Below are 18,571 nucleotides of genomic sequence, written 5' to 3' on the forward strand. Positions count from 1 at the left end.
CACAAACACTCATGGTCGTTTACAGTAATGATCTTTCGGCGCTATATCCTCTAATATTTTTATCTAGAGCCAAACGCGTTTAATTCAAGCCCTTTCCGCTCTGTGCGTGTTGCTTCTCTCTCTTGCTAAAGACGTAAAGTGACGCATGAAAAGCAGCAGATGACACGGGTTTTTTTTAAACAACAAAAGCAGAAACGCAGTGAGCAGTAAATTAGATGATTTTGCTAAAACACTGCAGAACAAGAATGTAGCAAATAAAATTATTTTTATCTGTCATACAAATGACTCCGTCTGTTTAACTAAACCAGGTTTGTAACAAGTTATTTCCACACATTTAGCATTATTAATCAGCATATTATGAGCATTTCATAATAAACAATGTTATAATTTGAAAAATGATTTAGAGATATTAAAATAAATAATAAAGTTATCGCGCAATTCTTCTTACAGGATAATTTTATTTAGCAAAATATCATACCATTCACTGATGCGGTCCAGGCCGCACTTGGTCACCATATGTTTGGTCTAAAACGCAATTGCTCTCATGTATTGCCGCAGGACAGCAAACGTGAGTATATTTTCTGTTATCTTTGCAGGACTGTAATATGAAGAGTGTGCAAAGTAACATTTTAGCAACAGTGTGAAAGTAAATAGCACATAACAGGCACAATACCGGTATAAACATGAATATCTATTGGCACAATACGCGTCATATGACTAAACTTTTGTCATCGTTTTTAAATACCTCCGTTTTGACAGTCCACACTAGAACACGAAAATGGCGTTTTCAAAAAGCTTAACATTATTTACATTATCTACATTATCTAATTACATTATCGATTTTGCAGCCTGGTCTCATTATTAATATGTAGGTATTAATACGTAACATTTACAGGCATACATTTTTGTACATTTGAATGGATAATAAAACGTACTGTCATGGTATGTAGCGAACTCGAACATGAACACAAATATGATGAAGGAACTGGAGTATTTTAATATAAGCCTCGGGCAACAGGCCTCTTTAACCAGTGTAATCACAATAATGTATTGGCAGCGGCTATTTGTACTAAGTGCAAATTGCGATGGATGTTATTTACACTAAGAGAAAATAGCAACAAGGTTATATTTACACTAAGTGAAAATAGCATATTTTCTTAGTAATAGGCTATTAACACTAAGTTTATATAGCAATAGTTTCTATTTACACTAAGTGCAAGTAGGAAAATATTCTATTTACACTATAAATAGCAGTATTTTCTTTGCAATCAGTATAAATAGCAGTTATGCTATTTATACTTATAAATCGTGGCAGATACTATTTGCAGGTATGCCAAAATAACAGAGTGTAAATTATTATATTTATTTAAATTATTAAATGGATGCCTTATAAAGCCCTCTCTACACCTACCCCTAACTATAACCGATAAACACTTTATTATTTTACACACTGTGGTGAGCAGGACAAGGCCGAGGGATGTGAGAGAACGGCGCGAGGCCTGTGGCGCGAGGCCGGTGGCATGAGTGATAATGAACGTCACCTGTGAGACGCACTGGTCTTGCATCTCTCACGGAGGAGTGGAAGCATAAAAGGAGGAGCTACGACGATGAAGATCGAGAGAGGAACAGGCCTAATTTTATGTTGTGTTTTATTTCTGTTTTGTGTGGACAGCAGTCGTCAGTGAGGGACTGCTGGCTTATACTTTTGTTTTTGTATTTGTTTTATTTTATTATTAAAAATTGTTGATTGTTCGCCGGTTCCCGCCTCCTTCTTCCTTGATTTGTAAACATTGCTACATTGGGGCCGAAAAAAAAACTAAAACAAAAAAACAGACATTTCTCAAATTATCTTTTTATCTTACACAGAAGAAAGTAAGTCATACAGGTTTAGGAAGTCATGGAGAGTTTTCATTTTTGAGTGAACTACCCCTTGCATACAATTTTAAAGAAATGCACAGAAGAACTTAAGCAAACAAACAAGCAGTGGCCTTTTCAAAACCTTCAGTTCAGTCAGGGCTGTGAGAGGCAGATAGACTCGTAGATAAAGTGTCTGATTCGAGTCTTGGTCCTGCTCTCTTTCTAGCGTGTTATGTTGTGTAAAAAGAGCACAGCATATGCTTAGCTGCCACTTTGTGACAGGTTGACATGTTGTTCAGAGCTCCACCATGAAGACATGGTCTTGTTTTCCCCTCACAAATGCAGAGGCACAACTCTGTTGTGTGATTTTCTGCTCAAACAACACTTGTTTGTGTGTGTGTGTGTGTGTGTGTGTGTGTGTGTGTGTGTGTGTGTGTGTGTGTGTGTGTGTGTGTGTGTGTGTGTGTGTGTGTGTGTGTGTGTGTGTGTGTGCGTGTTTCCTTGTCACATGGATGTTTTTTGACAGCATCTTAGTACAATAAGCATTCACGTGTTTCTGTGTAATTATGTGCATGTGCAAATGTGAGTCTGCTCATCAACACCCTGTCTCCAATGTGATCGGCCATATTTGACACTGCCACGGTGTCAATTTGATACTCCACATTTGTGTATCTCACTATAGTTGTAAGTGTGTTAGAGCGCACATCTTTTTCCCTATTTGTAGTGCAAGGCAAACTGTGAGCAGACAGACAGCAGAGGAGGATAGAGAGTACTGGAGCAGACTGCTTTCTCTCTCAGACTGTCCCTGCAGCTCCTCAATATCTGCAGCTCCCCTCTGGCACCTTCATCAACATTTAAAATGAGGTGGAAAGAGTAATAAAATATTCTACTCAAGTAAAATTACTACTACTTCAGTGAAATTTGACTTAAGTACAAGTAAAATTACCAGTCTAAAAAGTAAAAGTAAAAAGTAGCTCATTTAAAATGTACTCAAGTAAAAGTTACTGAGTTACTTTTTTAACAGCGGGGTGGGGTGGGGGGCTCTCTCGTGTAGGGTTGTAATGGTATGATATTTTCACAGTATGAAAACGTCTCAGAAAATATCACGGATTACAGTATTAATCAATTATTAAATAAATAAACGGTTTTATTAAATTATGGTTATTATTATTATCATCAGTTAAAATTGATGAGTTTGGGGGTTGAACGAATGCTTTTATTATAACAAACTTGAAACCATTTGTTTGTTTTGTCTATTAAAATTTCAATAAAACAAATCAATTAAATTCAATAATTGATAATGAATTAGATTAACAACTTATTTTTAACATTAATAATTTATTAAAATGTTTAAGAATAATATAGTCCTATGAAATGTATTTTATTCAGAAAATTAATGTTTCTTTTTATGATTTAATCCAAAAATATGATCAAAAACGTTGGTAATCAAATGAAAATTTAAACTTGTGTCCTTTTATTTTTTGGGAAAGAGCTGCAAAAACAGATTTACTAAATTAAACAATGGACAAAAAATATATTCCTTAAATAATGTTTAATAAATTGTATTATTATTGTTGTTGTTGTTATTATTATTATTATTTTGAGGAGTATGTTCTATTGTATGCCTACAATAGTAATACATTTCTGTCATAATTTCTCCTAGTTAAACAAAACTTTTATTTTGACGGGTTTGATTGAAGACCTGTTTCAAAGTGTATTTGACAATGGTTTTTCTCAAATAAAATGGTGAAAATGCTCATTAGGCGTTCTCTCAGAGCAGCTCTGGAAATGTTCATGTATTCATGTCCTCAAATTGTTTGTGAGACGCTGAAAACAGCATGTACTTGAGTAGCCTATGTAGTAACTTAGACCAAGTGGAGCAGCTCATTCACACCGATTCACACAGAAACGCAGAACAAGCAGGTTATATATTTACATAGCAGTATTTTTGCGCTTAAATATTCACAGACCATGTCGTGCTTGGAATTATTGCACAGTTCTACTTTCCATGTATTCATCCATCCATCATTTTGCGTGTTTTACGTGACATCTTCTGCGTAATGTAAATTCCATTTTCATGACTGGATTCCGGGATTCCCTCTGCATCACGTAAATCATTCGCCTTAAAGTTATAATTGGGACATACCTTTATCTGCAGGGGGATGGTCTCCTATGTATCCTCCTTTTGCAGCCACTTTGTTTAAACATTTTTTGCAAATTGGATATCGCCTAGAGGACAACCACACTTTTTTCTACATCCAAAGTATTTCCATACTGGCCATAATTCGCTTCATAAGAATTCAAGGACGCTTCTCTTTCAGCTTCAGCTGGGTCTGCGTCACCTTTTTTGCGCGTTCTCCCGCCCTTCAATCAATGCAGTAGTTTCCGGAGTGTGATTTTTTTTCTCCCTTGTATTATTTTTTACTCACTAACGGATATGATTTCAAATGTAGCGAAGTACAATACTTCAAACAAAACGTACTTAAGTAAAAGTAAAATTACAGATTTTAAAAACTACTTAAAAAAGTAGAAGTACACAAAAAAACGACTCAATTACGTAACGTGAGTAAATGTAATTCGTTACTTTCCACCTCCTCATTTAAACCAGCGAGAATATCACACACATTTGTCTCTGTCTTAAGTGTTACAGACTTATTTAGGTAAAGCAAAGAAGGAAAAGAAGACACTTTTAATAATCCATATGTAGCAGTATGAGTTTAGCTCGTAACGACCTGGCATTCTTTTGGTCAATCAATGCCTCAAAGCCCCCCCCCCCCCCATAAATATAGGTAGTAGACCTTCTGACTGCCCTCTTGCTCGTTGGTGACGCTCACTCCGTGTGTTGTTCTGCTGTGCTACAGGTAAGGTAGCGTCTTTCCTGTCTCTGCACATATTCCACTGTTATTAGCTGCCGTTATGTTTACTATGTGTTGAACGCTCGAAGATCTCCCGTTGGCGGGCCAGTCCTCCGCCCCGCCGTTCAACGCATTCAAAAGCAGATCTTAGCAATAGTTACCTGTGCTGTTTGCACGCTTTGAAATGCCTCCTTCAGGTTGACACAAATGCTGCTTGATCGGTGTGTAGGTTAAATGGTATGGAATTTATTTTTTTGTATTATTTGGGGTTAACTGCAATTTTCTATAAATAACAGGAACCGGGCTGGTTCAGCTGGAGATCGTCTTCAGCCGCATAGCGTTCACCCACTGGCTGCTGTTTTGACTGGGCTGCTGTTTGCTTTAAAGTGCATGTTTTAAATATCATATAAGCAACTTTAACAGATTGCTGTACGCCCGTCCTGTCCTCTTGGCCACTGGGCAACTACGGCCATAGGGTCAAATGTGTGAGCCACCTGTTTTATGTGGGCCAGTGTTTTAAAATGTTTGAATGTAGTTGAAGGGATTGACTCTTTATATTATTAAGGTTAAGTTTTTCTTTTCTGTTCCCCTCCCCAAAGTATGAATGTTTCTAAAATTGTTTAAAATTATTGAAATAAAAGGTGTTGTTCCTATTAAAATGTAACCTCATCTCTGGGAAATATATTCTCAGAAGGCGAAGCACTACTTGGGCGGAGTGATTAGCGCAACACTCCGAGTGAAATCTCTGCTCCTCACCAACGGGCTTCTCAGGTGCTGCGAGCAAATCACTCCGCCCCAAGTAGCAGTGCTTCGCCTTCTGAGAATATAGTTCCCAGTATGTATACGGTTAAAAGATGTCTGTGTCTCATATGACCTTGTTATTTGTACACACTGTGACTATACAAATCACAACATATAAATAGGAAAATGTTGGCGTTATTTTGTCATTTATTGGGAGCAGTATGCTAGCTGAAGCCATTTACTTCCAGTCTTTGTGCTAAGCTAGGCTAGTGGTGGGTGCGTCAGACAGAGTTTACGGGACGCACGGAGATGAAAAGGGTATGCATGGACTTATCTAACTCTGGGGGATACGGTGAATAAGCTAAAGTCCCAAAAAGTCGGCGTGTTCCTTTAAGTTATTTAGCGCAAAAATGTCAAAAGTGAAACCAAAAGTAGTCCAAATAATGATGTATTGTAGTCGCAGTTCTCCTTGGTGGTATATAATAGCTTTATATGAGGTACAGAGCACAATTTAAGTTAATCGCTGAAAATGTTACCACGATCCACTTGGTGAAAGCACGGATTTCTCATTCAAATGCACATCACTCAAAACACTGCATGCCGCAATCTGTGATGAAACAGACAGGAGCCAATGAGCGTTTGATATCGCTGTCGTAAAATGTGTCGTAAAGCCCCTTGAGGCGGAGATTTTTTCATTTATAATGAGCGCAGGATTTAAACGGGATTAACGGTCATTGCTGAGAATGGAGATGAAAATCGCCTTAAAAACTGCTTAAATTTGGGTCTGGTCCTCACATTCGCATGTATTCTAAAGATTTGGATTACAAAACATGAATACAATTAATCACTTTTGTAAATTCATTTTACACTTTATTTTGCATTTTTGGCATATTTTATAGTTATATTGTCTATACTGAGAAAACACATTTGTGTCCCATAGCAAACAAAATAAATATTACATGAAAAATTATGTTTAAAAGACTGCAGAAATGTTATTAATTTAAAGGTTTTAAAGTTGTGTCTTGTTTACGATCCTTCAAAACAAGTATGCATCAAAAAAAATAATAATAATAATAAATGCAACTGAAACCAAAGTCATTGATATGAAAACTGAATACAATAGACATATTAGGCTTGTTGTACCTGAGTTGGGCTGTCCATGCTTCCCTGGCCTGGCTGATTCCCAGCTATCTACTGACTTCACTTCCAAAAGGTAGGATCCCTTGGTCTCACGGTCAAACACAGCCTCCGTAAAGACGGTGCCCAGCTCAGGATCAATGCGGAAATACTGATAGTCTCCACTTCGGTCATTCAGTAGAGAGTATGAAATCTGACACACACACACACACACACACACACACACACACACACACACACACACACACACACACACACACACACACACACACACACACACACACACACACACACACACACACACACACAAGAAATGGGGAAATTACATTAACATTACATTACATTAATGAGAAATTACATTAACTCATTTAATCCCACGGGTCAATCCCAAACAATTGTGACCACATATTTTTTTCTTATTTCTGGAAGCTCTAAAAATTTTGTTATTGGCTTTGGGCAAGAAATTCAACTTCTAAATGAAAAAATAGATTGTCTTGATTAAAATCTATTAATGTCATGTGACTAGTGTGAAAGGTCACATGACCAGATCAGTTTACTTCCTGCTTGCACATCTAGAAGAAGATGTCTTCCTCAGACTACTACAAAAGTAGTATGTAACACATCTTAATTAACAGATAGAACTATCATATTTTGTACATATATTATTTAAAGCGACTACTACTGATATATTTTGAGAATTATACTCCTGCATATATATTTTGCTCGTAAGACGTGTAAATTTGTTAACGGTCACAAATGTGACCGGTAGTATAACACAGTGCTTCAATTGAAAACACAGGTTTTGGCTGTTAATCCTACACTGAACGTACGCCACACCTGTGAGGTGGCAATTATCTCGGCAAAGGAGAAGTGCTCACTAACACAGATTTAGACAGATTTGTGAACAATATTTGAGAGAAATAGGCCTTTTGTGTACATAGAAAAAGTCTTAGATCTTTGAGTTCAGCTCATGAAAAAGGGGGGCAAAAACAAAAGTGTTGCGTTTATAATTTTGGTTCAGTGTAGCTATCAATTTGTTGGACCTTCTAGACGTACCGCCCCAAGTGCTGTGTGCAGCAAACAGAGGAAGTGACTGTGATAGTGATGGCTCACATAGGGAATACCAGGGTGAAGCGGCCAATTTGCCAGATAGACTATTGAATGGCGGTGCAGAGGTGAACTTTCTGGAGGATTAGGCAGATGTTCATGAGAACCAATTGGTGTGTCCCACACATGACCACAAACAACCCTTTCTACAACGTATGGCCCATCTTCAGTGTACTGAATGAGTGCACACACATCTCCGTGAAACTGGCCTAGGACAGGGCCCAAGTGTACTCATGGTCTAGCCCATAGGAAGAGGTGTCAAGTAACGAAGTACAAATACTTTGTTACCTTACTTAAGTAGAAATTTTGGGAATCTATACTTTACTTGAGTCATTATTTTTCAGCCGACTTTTTACTTCTACTCCTTACATTTTCACGCAATTATCTGTACTTCCTACTCCTTACATTTTAAAAATAGCCTCGTTACTCTCATTTTATTTCGGCTTGTTTTCATTCTGTCTTGTCATCGTTCAATAAAAGGCCAATTACACAAACGATTAATAGATCGGAGTCCTGCCTCCTGACCATCGCTAAACTGATTGGCTTTGTGTTTTCTTTCTAACTTGTGAGAGGCTGTTACATTTGGTTGTGCGAAGCGGCAAAACTCATCCGAAGGAATTAAGAAACCTAGATGCGGTAAGTGAGGGAGAAATCAACAATTCTCTGCTCAAGAATACGGGGCAAATCGCGTCAAATATTGGGGTCAGCCGTTTTTACAATATACTGTAAGACAATCGCGGGATAATTGGCAAACATAATCGAGAGAGTGTGTGTGTGTGTGAGAGAGAGAGAGAGAGAGAGAGAGAGAGTTTGTGTGTGTGTGTGTGTGTGTGTGTGTGCATGCGCATGCGTGTGTGAGAGAGAGAGTGAGAGAGAGTGTGTGTGTGTGTGTGTGTGTGTGTGTGTGTGTGTGTGTGTGTGTGTGTGTGTGTGTGTGTGTGTGTGTGTGTGTGTGTGTGTGTGTGTGTGTGTGTGTGTGTGTGTGTGTGTGTGTGTGTGCATGCGCATGCGTGTGTGAGAGAGAGAGAGAGAGAGAGAGAGAGAGAGAGAGAGATCATTACTGGTATGTCTATGGAAAGTCCCAATTAAACATGAAAAAATAACATTGCTTGGTCTGTTGAAATGAGAGGCCTGTTTGATCAAGTTGAAACCTTGTCATCCCAGTCTCATCAGCTGGACTGAAAGAAGTTTCAGTGCACTTATGACGCTGAAAACATGTCTCAGAGCAATGGTCACAAGTGGCACTTGACAGTGTTGCTGTGTGTCGTGTCCAACAGGACAAACTTGATAGTATTGATGCAAAACATATATGCCAACAGTTCATTTCTGTTAAAGGGATAAGTTCACTTATTTAAATAAGAAAATTCTTTCATCATTTACTCACTCTCAAGTTGTTTCAAACCAGATTCTTTCTTCTGCTGAAGACAAAAGAAGATATTTTGAAGAATGTCGATAACCAAACTGTTGATGGTAGCCATTGACTTCCATAGTATTTTTTTTTTCCTACAATGGAAGTCAATGGCTACAATCAACTGTTTGGTTATCGCCATTCTTCAAAATATCTTCTTTTGTGTTCAGCAACTTGAGAGTGAGTAGCCTAAATGATTTTCGTTTTTGGGTGAACTATATCCTTTTAATGAAAGATGCAGACGTGTTTGGCTTCTTCAAAAAGCAAGGAACAAGACAGTATTGCACTATTGCCTTGCACTATGAACGGAGTAAAGCTAAATCTCTGTTAAACTGCCTCCTTGGCTTTATTAGTTACCTGTAACATTACAGAATTAATGAATTAACGTATTGTAAAGGTCAAAATAGACTAAAAACCTTAATACATTATCATATTAATTTCCTGATTCCTCCGCTTCTGTGGATGTCCCTAGTCCCCACCAATCTCAAAATCAAACCTACGCCCTTAAAAAGAAGTATAAACATAAACCATTTTGATGATAACATGCCTCTGAAGTTTGACTTTTTGCACCATTACAATACTTATAGGCAACTAGTCATCATATCTTCCTCTCCATGAAACACATGTTAATGCTCAGTAGTACACACATATGGTTCTTTAATGTATTTGCATTTTACTAAAATGGAAATTGGACTGAAATTCATTTTCTATGGGAATTATACATCCCACATTTTTCAACATTAACATTTTAATATAACATTATAGTTATTATGGTCTTTAGAACAATGTTTTTTTGAGGAGCTGGGGTAGTGCACTATAGGCCCCTGTGGCGCGGCCTAAGCTTTTGTCCTTAATGGCATTTTTTTCCTTGCATTACTTTTACTTTTATACTTTAAGTAGTTTTGAAACCAGTACTTTTACACTTTCACTTGAGTAAAAAGGTTGAGTTGATACATCAACTTCTACAGAAGTCTTTTTAAACCCTAGTATCTATACTTCTACTTGAGTAACGAATGTGAATACTTTTGAAACCTCTGCCCATAGGGGTCTAGCCAAACAAGCAGAAGTTCCTCCAGGGTGTAACTTTGTACATGACAACCTTTTCACCTCACTAAGCCTCCTTCACGAAATGACAAAACGAGGTATTGGATGTCTTGGAATGTGTTGTGTAAATAGGTCTAATTGAAGAATTTGTATGAATTCTGACTATGGTGTTTCCCACTGTCCACTTTTGTGACTGAGTATAAAATCAAATATTTCACTAACTTAACCAACATAAAATCAAAGAGGGCAAAATGTTTGAGTGTTAGTGAGGTCTAAGGAGTAAAATGCATGTACTCAAATTGCAAGAACAAATTTGGGATTAAACGGGTTAAGAGGAGAATTAGTGTGAAACCTGTCACAAAACAGCTAACAGGCTTGTGTGAAAAGTGCATTATTAATTGTCTTCCTGTGTACATGTTACAGCCTTTGTCTGTGCATATGTGTGTTTAAGAGAACTCCAGAGTACTCATCTAATCCCATGTAATTAAACAATCCAGCTTTTTCCTAATAATTTATTCACCCAGCACTATGAGCTAAGGCTGAGACCTCCTGTTGCTTGTTCTGCCAGTAATGCCTATCACGCACATTGGCAATTTCCCAGCAGGTAAAGCAGAAATCAGGGCCATTCAAGTTAAGAATAATTAATTTAATCTAGATAGCCAAAACCGTTGAATTGATGAAGAAGTGCCAACTGTTTCAACAAGCCCCAAACAACAATTATCATTCAAGCTGTTCTGAACGGCCACACTAAACCAGCATGATGTGGGTATTAAATTATGCCCTGCCGGCCGCATTAGAGCCCGAGAACTCAAATTAGAGTCTGAATTAAATACGTCATAATAAAATGATTGCAGGGGTCAGGTTAATAAAACACACAACAAACCCCATCTGGCACAAAAGGGGCTGTGTGTGTGTGTTGGGTTGTAAGAGAAAAAGAATGATATTCTCTCTCTCTCTCTCTCTCTCTCTCTCTCTCTCTCTCTCTCTATATATATATATATATATAGAATGCTATATGCGAATGATAAATGGCATAACAATCAGTATCAATTCAGAGGACTGTTGAAAGGCCCTTCTATAAGGAAGAGAGGGAAGAAAAATACTAACAACCTTTCATCACACCCTTTTGAATCAGCCGACAGAACACACTACCTTAAAATAAAAAAATATATTTTATTCAGCAAGAACGAGTTAAATTGATCAAGTGATTGATCAGGTATAAGACTATTATTGATGTTACAAAACATATCCCAAGTAAATTCTGTTCTTTTGAAAATTCTATTCAAAGAGAATCCTAAAAATAAGAACAACTGTTTTCTACATTGATAATAATAATATATGTTTCTTGATCACCAAATCAGCATATTAGATTGATTTCTGAAGGATCATGTAACCCTGAAGACTGAAGTGATGATGCTGAAAATTCAACTTTGCCATCACAGGAATAAATTACATTTTAAAATATTAAACTAGAAAACAGTTACTCTAAATATCATCTAAGAGTATTGCTGTTTTACTGTATTTTTTGATGAACAGCAGCCTTTATGAACATGAAAGATGTTTTTCAAATCTCTGAACAGAATGTATGCAGTACAGAATGTTATTTATGTAAACAAAAAATACATTTAAGAGATACAGTATATCATGTTTGACCTCCCACTGAAATATGACACAAATAATACAGATAAACAGTAGTCAGTGTTTTATCAGTGTAAATAAGCAAGTTTTGGAGGTCATAGAGTGATACAGTGTATATAGTATTCTATTCATCCTGATTCTATTCATCCTAATTTTACAGCTCTTTCAACAGTAAGCATAATGCTTAGTATAGTGTATATGTACAGTGTTTACAGATTCATTCAAATACAGAGGGTGACTAGCTAATTCAATAGAAAAACACCATTTCATACCTTCCCATTTAGCCCCAGGTCAAGATCATTGGCTGACACCTGCAGAACTGGAGTCCCAATTTCCACCCCTTCAGTCACAGATGCCTCGTATATGGAGGAGGTGAAGAACGGAACGTTGTCATTGACATCTGTGAATAACAGACAGCCACACGGTCACATTATAATTAAAACAACTCCATCGGTGGGCCCAGGCTGAATACCTTTTAAAAAACGCTTTTCATCAAATTTCTTTGGTTGTTGAATAAAGAAACAGTTTTTTGATGGCTTTATTGTAGGTCTATTAAACACTGATATGACCCATAGGCTCTCTGTCATTCAAAGAAGCAGAATAATGTGGCCTTTGTTGCAAAGAACGGGTGTACAGTTTTAACAAGCGGACCATAATTTGTTCATTATATAATTTTTTGCTTTGCAGCAATAACACAACAGTTTGGCATCTTAAATATGTGGAGATTCAGCCACCTGACTATGGAAATGCAGAAATATCATTTGGTAGCTTGAGGGAAAATAAAACTCTGGCTTTCCATCAGAACAAATCAGACTTATCTAAACTCAGACATTATGGGCCCTATTTTAACGATCTGAAACGCAAGTGTCAAAGCGCAAAGCGCAAGTAACTTTGTGGGCGGATCCCGACGCTGTTGCTATTTTCCCGGCGGGATAAATGCCTCTTGTGCGTGGCGCAAATCTAAAAATGGGGGTTGGTCTGAAGTAGCTTCATTATTCATAGGTTTGCTTTGGGCGTAACTGGAAACAAACCAATAAGAGCGTCATATCACATTCCCTATAAGAGCATGATGAACGAGGTGCGCTTGTTCCATGGCGCAATACTATTATAACGGCGCATTTACCAGGTGCGCTTCAGAATCCGTTCACAGCCGAGGAGATAGATGTTCTCGTCAGGGCCGTAAAAGAAAGATAAGTGACATTGGGGAATGGACAAACCCACCCAAATTAGCTTCGGTTAAACATGCATATAATAATTTGGGTAAATGTGTAAGCTTTATGCCTATTTTCCCCATCGTCATGGACACAACAATGATTTCCCTCGTGTTTTAATATTTTTCCTTATAATAATGTATAATTTGCAAAAAGTTAAATCCATCAGTGTATGCGCGTTGTTCACACTCTGTATTATGGCCAAGCATCCGCGCTTAAAATAGCATCTGAATATACGCACAACACGCCACTGACTTTAGACTAGGTTTTTTCTGGTCAGTGGCGGAATTGTTTTATAGAACAGCAAAATAGCATGAGGGAAAGTTTGCGCCGTAACACGCCTCCTCTTTGCGCTGAACCGCCCCGGGGAGCGCAAGTGTATTTCTTAGTTAACCGACGTGTGTCTGTTGAGGGAAAAGTCCGCTTTGCGCGGGTGCAAAATAGGAATGATACATGCGTCAGTGTACAAAGTCATTTGCGCCGGGTGCAAGATAGGGCCCTCTGTCTTATCTAAACCTTATAACATTAATGGATTCTGTGTTTTCAAGAGGAAATTAATACCAAGACTACTCTTCTAAAAAAGTGCTTCTCTCAGTACTAGAAGGGACATGAGGACATTGGAATTTAGGGTAAGATCTTTAATGGGTTCAACGATTCCAGACACTAATCACCATCTGATGCACTTTGAGGTTTTAATTTTCTATCAGCCAAAGCCGTAAACCATGAATTAAACAGGAAGGCCAAATCCATTACAACCTCCTCCCTCCAGCATTCCCTCGTTATGCTCTCTCTCTCTCTCTCTCTCTCTCTCTCTCTCTCTCTCTCTCTCTCTCTCTCTCTCTCTCTCTCTCTCTCTCTCTCTCTCTCTCTCTCTCTCTCACTCTCTCTCTACCCCTCTCTTTTAAACACGGCACTGGCAGGAGCAAGAGGCACTGGTGTAAATAAGTCAGAAAGATCAGAACAGATTAATTGTTTGTCCGTGGCTTATGCTGAACGATAACGTGTTTTACCCTTCAGATCATTGGAACTGATCCCTGATCAGGTGCAAGTGTCCTGTTCCTACAACTCCAGATGCATTAACATACATATTGTAAGTACTGTAACTGTAGCTAGATCATTATACAGAAGCAGTCATAACTAGGGGACAGGGTTCATCCATGAAGAGAGAGCTAGATTAACACTGCGGGGTAAACTCTGTAAATTACAGGGGGAAGTGGTAAGACTTCCTGCAGTGGAAGAGGAATACTTAAGTAGAGGCATACAGGGTGGGATGGAATAAAGGCTATTAAAGAGTTGTGGATATATAGGACACATTCTGCTAAAGAGCATTCAGTTTAAGAGCATGAATGGATTATAAAAAGTAATCAACAAGTGTAAGGACAAGGAACTGAAATTAAAACAAGAGACAGATTAAAAGATGTCATTTTAAATGTATAAAGATATAAAGACATTGTAAATTGTTCCTTGTAAATTGTTTTGATGTGAAATAAGAAAGTTCCTTTAAGAAATATACATGGTTTGTAAACAAGCTTGTAAACCAACAGCACCACAGCGACTACACCCACAGTTCACTGTTAATTTGAATCAGTTCAGTCTAACAGCAAATTGTGTAGATTTAATTTTTATATTTACATGCGTTGCATGTATTCTGAATATTATCTCTGAGCATGTGAAGAGCTGCATTTCATGTACACGGTACCCTTTGGAATTTTAATCAACACGGTGTATTTATTTAAGTTCTGCCTGATACATCAAAGCTATGTTGAGATGTTTCTGGTCAATGTAATATCTACATTATGTCCTTTATTTTAATTTAGTTTTTAACCACATGCATAGAGTCCTGCTTGTGCATACAGAACAATGTACTTTTGAATCTGATCTGGTTTCAAAGGTTTACATGGAAGTAACTTTCTATATTTAATGGTTTAAAAAATACCTCTTTTCAATTGGATTGAGCTAAATCAGTTCACATTAAAGCGCCCCTATTATGTCTTTTTGAATACCTTTCATGCAGAGTGTAATATAGCTGTTTGTGAATGTAAAAGGTCTGCAATTTTTTTAAAGATCAAAGTGCACGTAATATTAAAGAAATAATAGATTCTGAACTGCCTGAAACAATTCCAGTCTCTTTTTCCTGTTATAAAACCTACGTCACCATTATAAAAATTATGCATAACCTCCATAGGTTTGCAACACATTTTCATAATGCCAGCTCATGGTCTTCAGCAGTGTAGGCTCTCGTAAAGGAGGGATTTAGAGAGTGAATCTTCAAACAAATCGTTTTCAGACAATGAATATTATGAGAAGATTAAAGTGATTTTTTTTTTCACCATAGATGCATGTGAACCTATTGTAGAAGACCTCCAAAACAAATCGAGGAACCTTTAAAATAGCATAACAGGGAATGTTTGTCATTCTGGTTGACATATATACTACTACACTGCACATATACAAGTGTAAAATTTTTCTCATGACAACCTCTCACATACTGTAGACGAATTTACCTGTAATGTTTATGTGAACAGTAGTGAAGGCCGCCAAGGGTACAGGAGCCACGTTCTGAGCTCGAACCCTGAGCATGAAGTTCCGTGTGGTCTCATAGTCCAGGGGCTCTGCAACAAGAATAGAGGCGGAGCCATCTTCACGATTCGGTGTTAGGTAGAAACGAACAGGCATGTTGCTCTCTGGCACCAATCCATCCTCCAAGTTATAAGTCACCCTCGGATCACCCAGCGGAGAAGTGGCCTTGATAGTCTGACAGGGGAGAATTGGTTTAATATTCATATATACACTACCCATTCAAAAGTTTGTGGTCAGGATGATTTGAAAGAATCAATCAGGTTTTTTTTCAGCGATTATTGTTATGCAGTATTTTTGATCAAATACATTCAGACTTGTTGAGCATAAGAGGTTTTTTCGACCGCAAACTTTTGAACAGTAGCCAATTTCATATATAATATTCATATATTTTATAATATTTCATATATTCATATAACTACACTAGAGTCTATTTAAAAATAATAATACTAAGCAATGTTATAAAAAACACATTTCAGCTGAACAAAGCAGGTTGATATGCATCTTAAACATCAAATGCTTTTCTTTCTGTCCTAAAAGAATTTAGTTGTTGTCTTTAAATATAACAATTGTGAAACTCTCTGTTAATAGGGCAACTGTAAAGAAATCACCAGATCAATTAAATATTTCCTATACCAACAAGAACACAAATAACATTTAAATACAAGATCAATTAGGAGAACAGCAAGCTTTATCTCAGAACAGTTCTCTAATTTTTTTTCTCCTTTGTTTGTTTATGCTTCTCTTCATAAAATGATCATCTGTCTTAAGACTGGATTTAATGACAATAAATGTATTCCAGGAAATTCAGTAAATTAATGCTTTCAGAGCATTTGTAGCCAAATGAAAATGGAAAAGTCCATAAATTATCCAATGACTCAGAGATTGGCTGACTTCCTAAATAGTGCATGTAATTAACCAGCATCCTTAAAATTTGAAGCAGAGAATCAGATGATTCATGGTAGGGAAGGATACAGAAGCTCTGACTGAAGTGGGGACTGGAGCGTAGAAAATTTTACAACATTTTACCATTAGTTTTAAATGGACTATGTCAGTGTGTGTACGTGTGTGACTGTGTGTACTTGTGGATGTGTTTCGTGACAAGCTGTGTGAAGACTCAGTGTGGTCGAGCAGAAAGCACAGACTGTCAGTTGTAACCGCCAGTACATGACAGTAAAGTTGACAGTGTCTGGGAACTCAAGGCCATCAAGGAATACCCACAACATTATTGTGGGATTAAAACTTATCCACATCCATCATAGCATTCCTTCAATGCACGCATGAAAGACATAATAATTAATGGAGTGCCTCACAGGTGTGCCTCAAAGGCCAAAGTAATAAATCACTTAGTAGAAGCTTTATGTTTGTTTTGCCTCTTGCCTTTGGTCCTGCATTCATAGTATATTTAGAATTGATGAAATCTTATGTAATAAATATCTGTGGAATCACTGAAATTCATAGCTTTTTATCCTGTATGGCTTTGATCCTGATATTAATTGAAGTAAAAAGCAGGCATAAATCTGCATAACTGACATATCTGTAGAGCTAGTAGATTGTAGTAGATTATAAGTGTTCAGTGTTATGTTAAGGACATACCACAACTGGAGTGTCTCTGACAGTGTTTTCAGGTATGACGACCTCGTATTTGTCTTTCTCCCACTGTGGAGGCTGATTCTTCACATTAGTGATTGTGACTGCCAGCTCGACTGAACTGCTCCGATTCCCTCCATCTGTAGCGATGATCTGCCTGCTGATGTAGGTCCTCTGGAAACAATCAAACACATTTATTGATGATCATGTGAAATACAATGTAAAATTGGTAAATTGACAATATACTAAGACAAGGGTTTTCAAACTGGAGCTCAGGGTGAAATATTTCAAGAAAAAAAGAAAGAAAATAGCTTTTACAAAATATTGTAGTGCTGTAAAATTCGGCATGTTAGCTTATGTTATTAAATACTTTTAACCAAATTAACTAATTTAAGGAAATTGATAATAATCAAGCGAAGCATTAGTTACGGCAGGTCACATTAGTCAAGCCCGCATCAGCTGACTCTCAGCTGATCCATGTCTAACCACAGGAATACGACACCTATCAGTGACGTGTGGGTCAATGTATAAACAACCCGCACCCGACCGACGTTTTCCGCAAAAAAAGAAAGAAAATAATGTACCCGACCGGCTTCCTGAACCGCATTTTTTAAAGTCCCTGTAAAGGCAATTTAAAAAAAAAATTCTAAACACATTATAAATGTTAGAAATGTATTGCTAAAACATATTACAAAGACTGTGAACTGTGAAGTACTGAATTGTGGAGTTAGACCATTAAACAGTTTTTCACCATTGCTATTTTCCGGATTTTTTGGGCGGGTCTAAAACGGGGCTCGATGACGCACTGGAGCCCCTGAGCTCCTGGACACGCCCCTACTTGATGACGCACTGGAGCCACAGAGGCTGACCGCTCCCCTAGCAATATAAATAGAGCACATTCACATCAGTTTGCCTCTCAATCGCGAGTTACTGTCAGTATTATTAGTTACTAAAGCCTACAGTTTGCTAGCTAGCTATGCGTTCGCCACGGAAATGCGTACTACCTGGATGCGGTCACGTACAAAACAGATCGGTGTCCTTATTTACATTTCCAAAAAAACGATCACATCAAGAAGAGGTGGATTAATTTTGTGAAGAGCCACTTTGATTAACAGCTGAGGAAGACCGCAAACACCCGCCTCTGTAGGGATAATTTTACACGGGATAGTTTTATAAACTTTCGTCGGAGACAACTGGGATTCACCGATAATCCAATGTTACTGGTGAATGGGGCCAAACCGACTATCTCCCGCCTAGGCCTTCATCCTCCCATCACGCCGACAACTGGTGAATGCTTCCCGCGAGTGGGCGTGGTTTCAGCGCAGCAAGTGGACACACCCCCAGCGTTTGAAAGCAGAGGCTACTGCTCAATTTTTCAAGATTTTGATAGCTTATTTTATGTACTT

General features: G+C 37.7%; 1 protein-coding gene across 1 annotated transcript in view; it reads right to left on the reverse strand.

Moving 5' to 3' along the window:
• Positions 1 to 18,571, reverse strand: part of LOC143737618 (neural-cadherin) — a 394,396-nt gene that overhangs the window by 135,500 nt on the left and 240,325 nt on the right. Inside the window, exons 12-15 of the mRNA XM_077229313.1 lie at positions 17,172 to 17,339; positions 15,503 to 15,752; positions 12,060 to 12,187; positions 6,597 to 6,783 (exon numbers count right to left, since the gene is read on the reverse strand). Coding sequence (XP_077085428.1) covers positions 6,597 to 6,783; positions 12,060 to 12,187; positions 15,503 to 15,752; positions 17,172 to 17,339 — 733 coding nt within the window. The remainder of the gene's footprint in view (positions 1 to 6,596; positions 6,784 to 12,059; positions 12,188 to 15,502; positions 15,753 to 17,171; positions 17,340 to 18,571) is intronic.

The sequence above is a fragment of the Siphateles boraxobius genome, unplaced genomic scaffold (genome assembly GCF_051911475.1).
Source record: "Siphateles boraxobius isolate OS27281-9 unplaced genomic scaffold, OSU_SipBor_1 130, whole genome shotgun sequence".
NCBI classification, from domain to species: domain Eukaryota; kingdom Metazoa; phylum Chordata; class Actinopteri; order Cypriniformes; family Leuciscidae; genus Siphateles; species Siphateles boraxobius.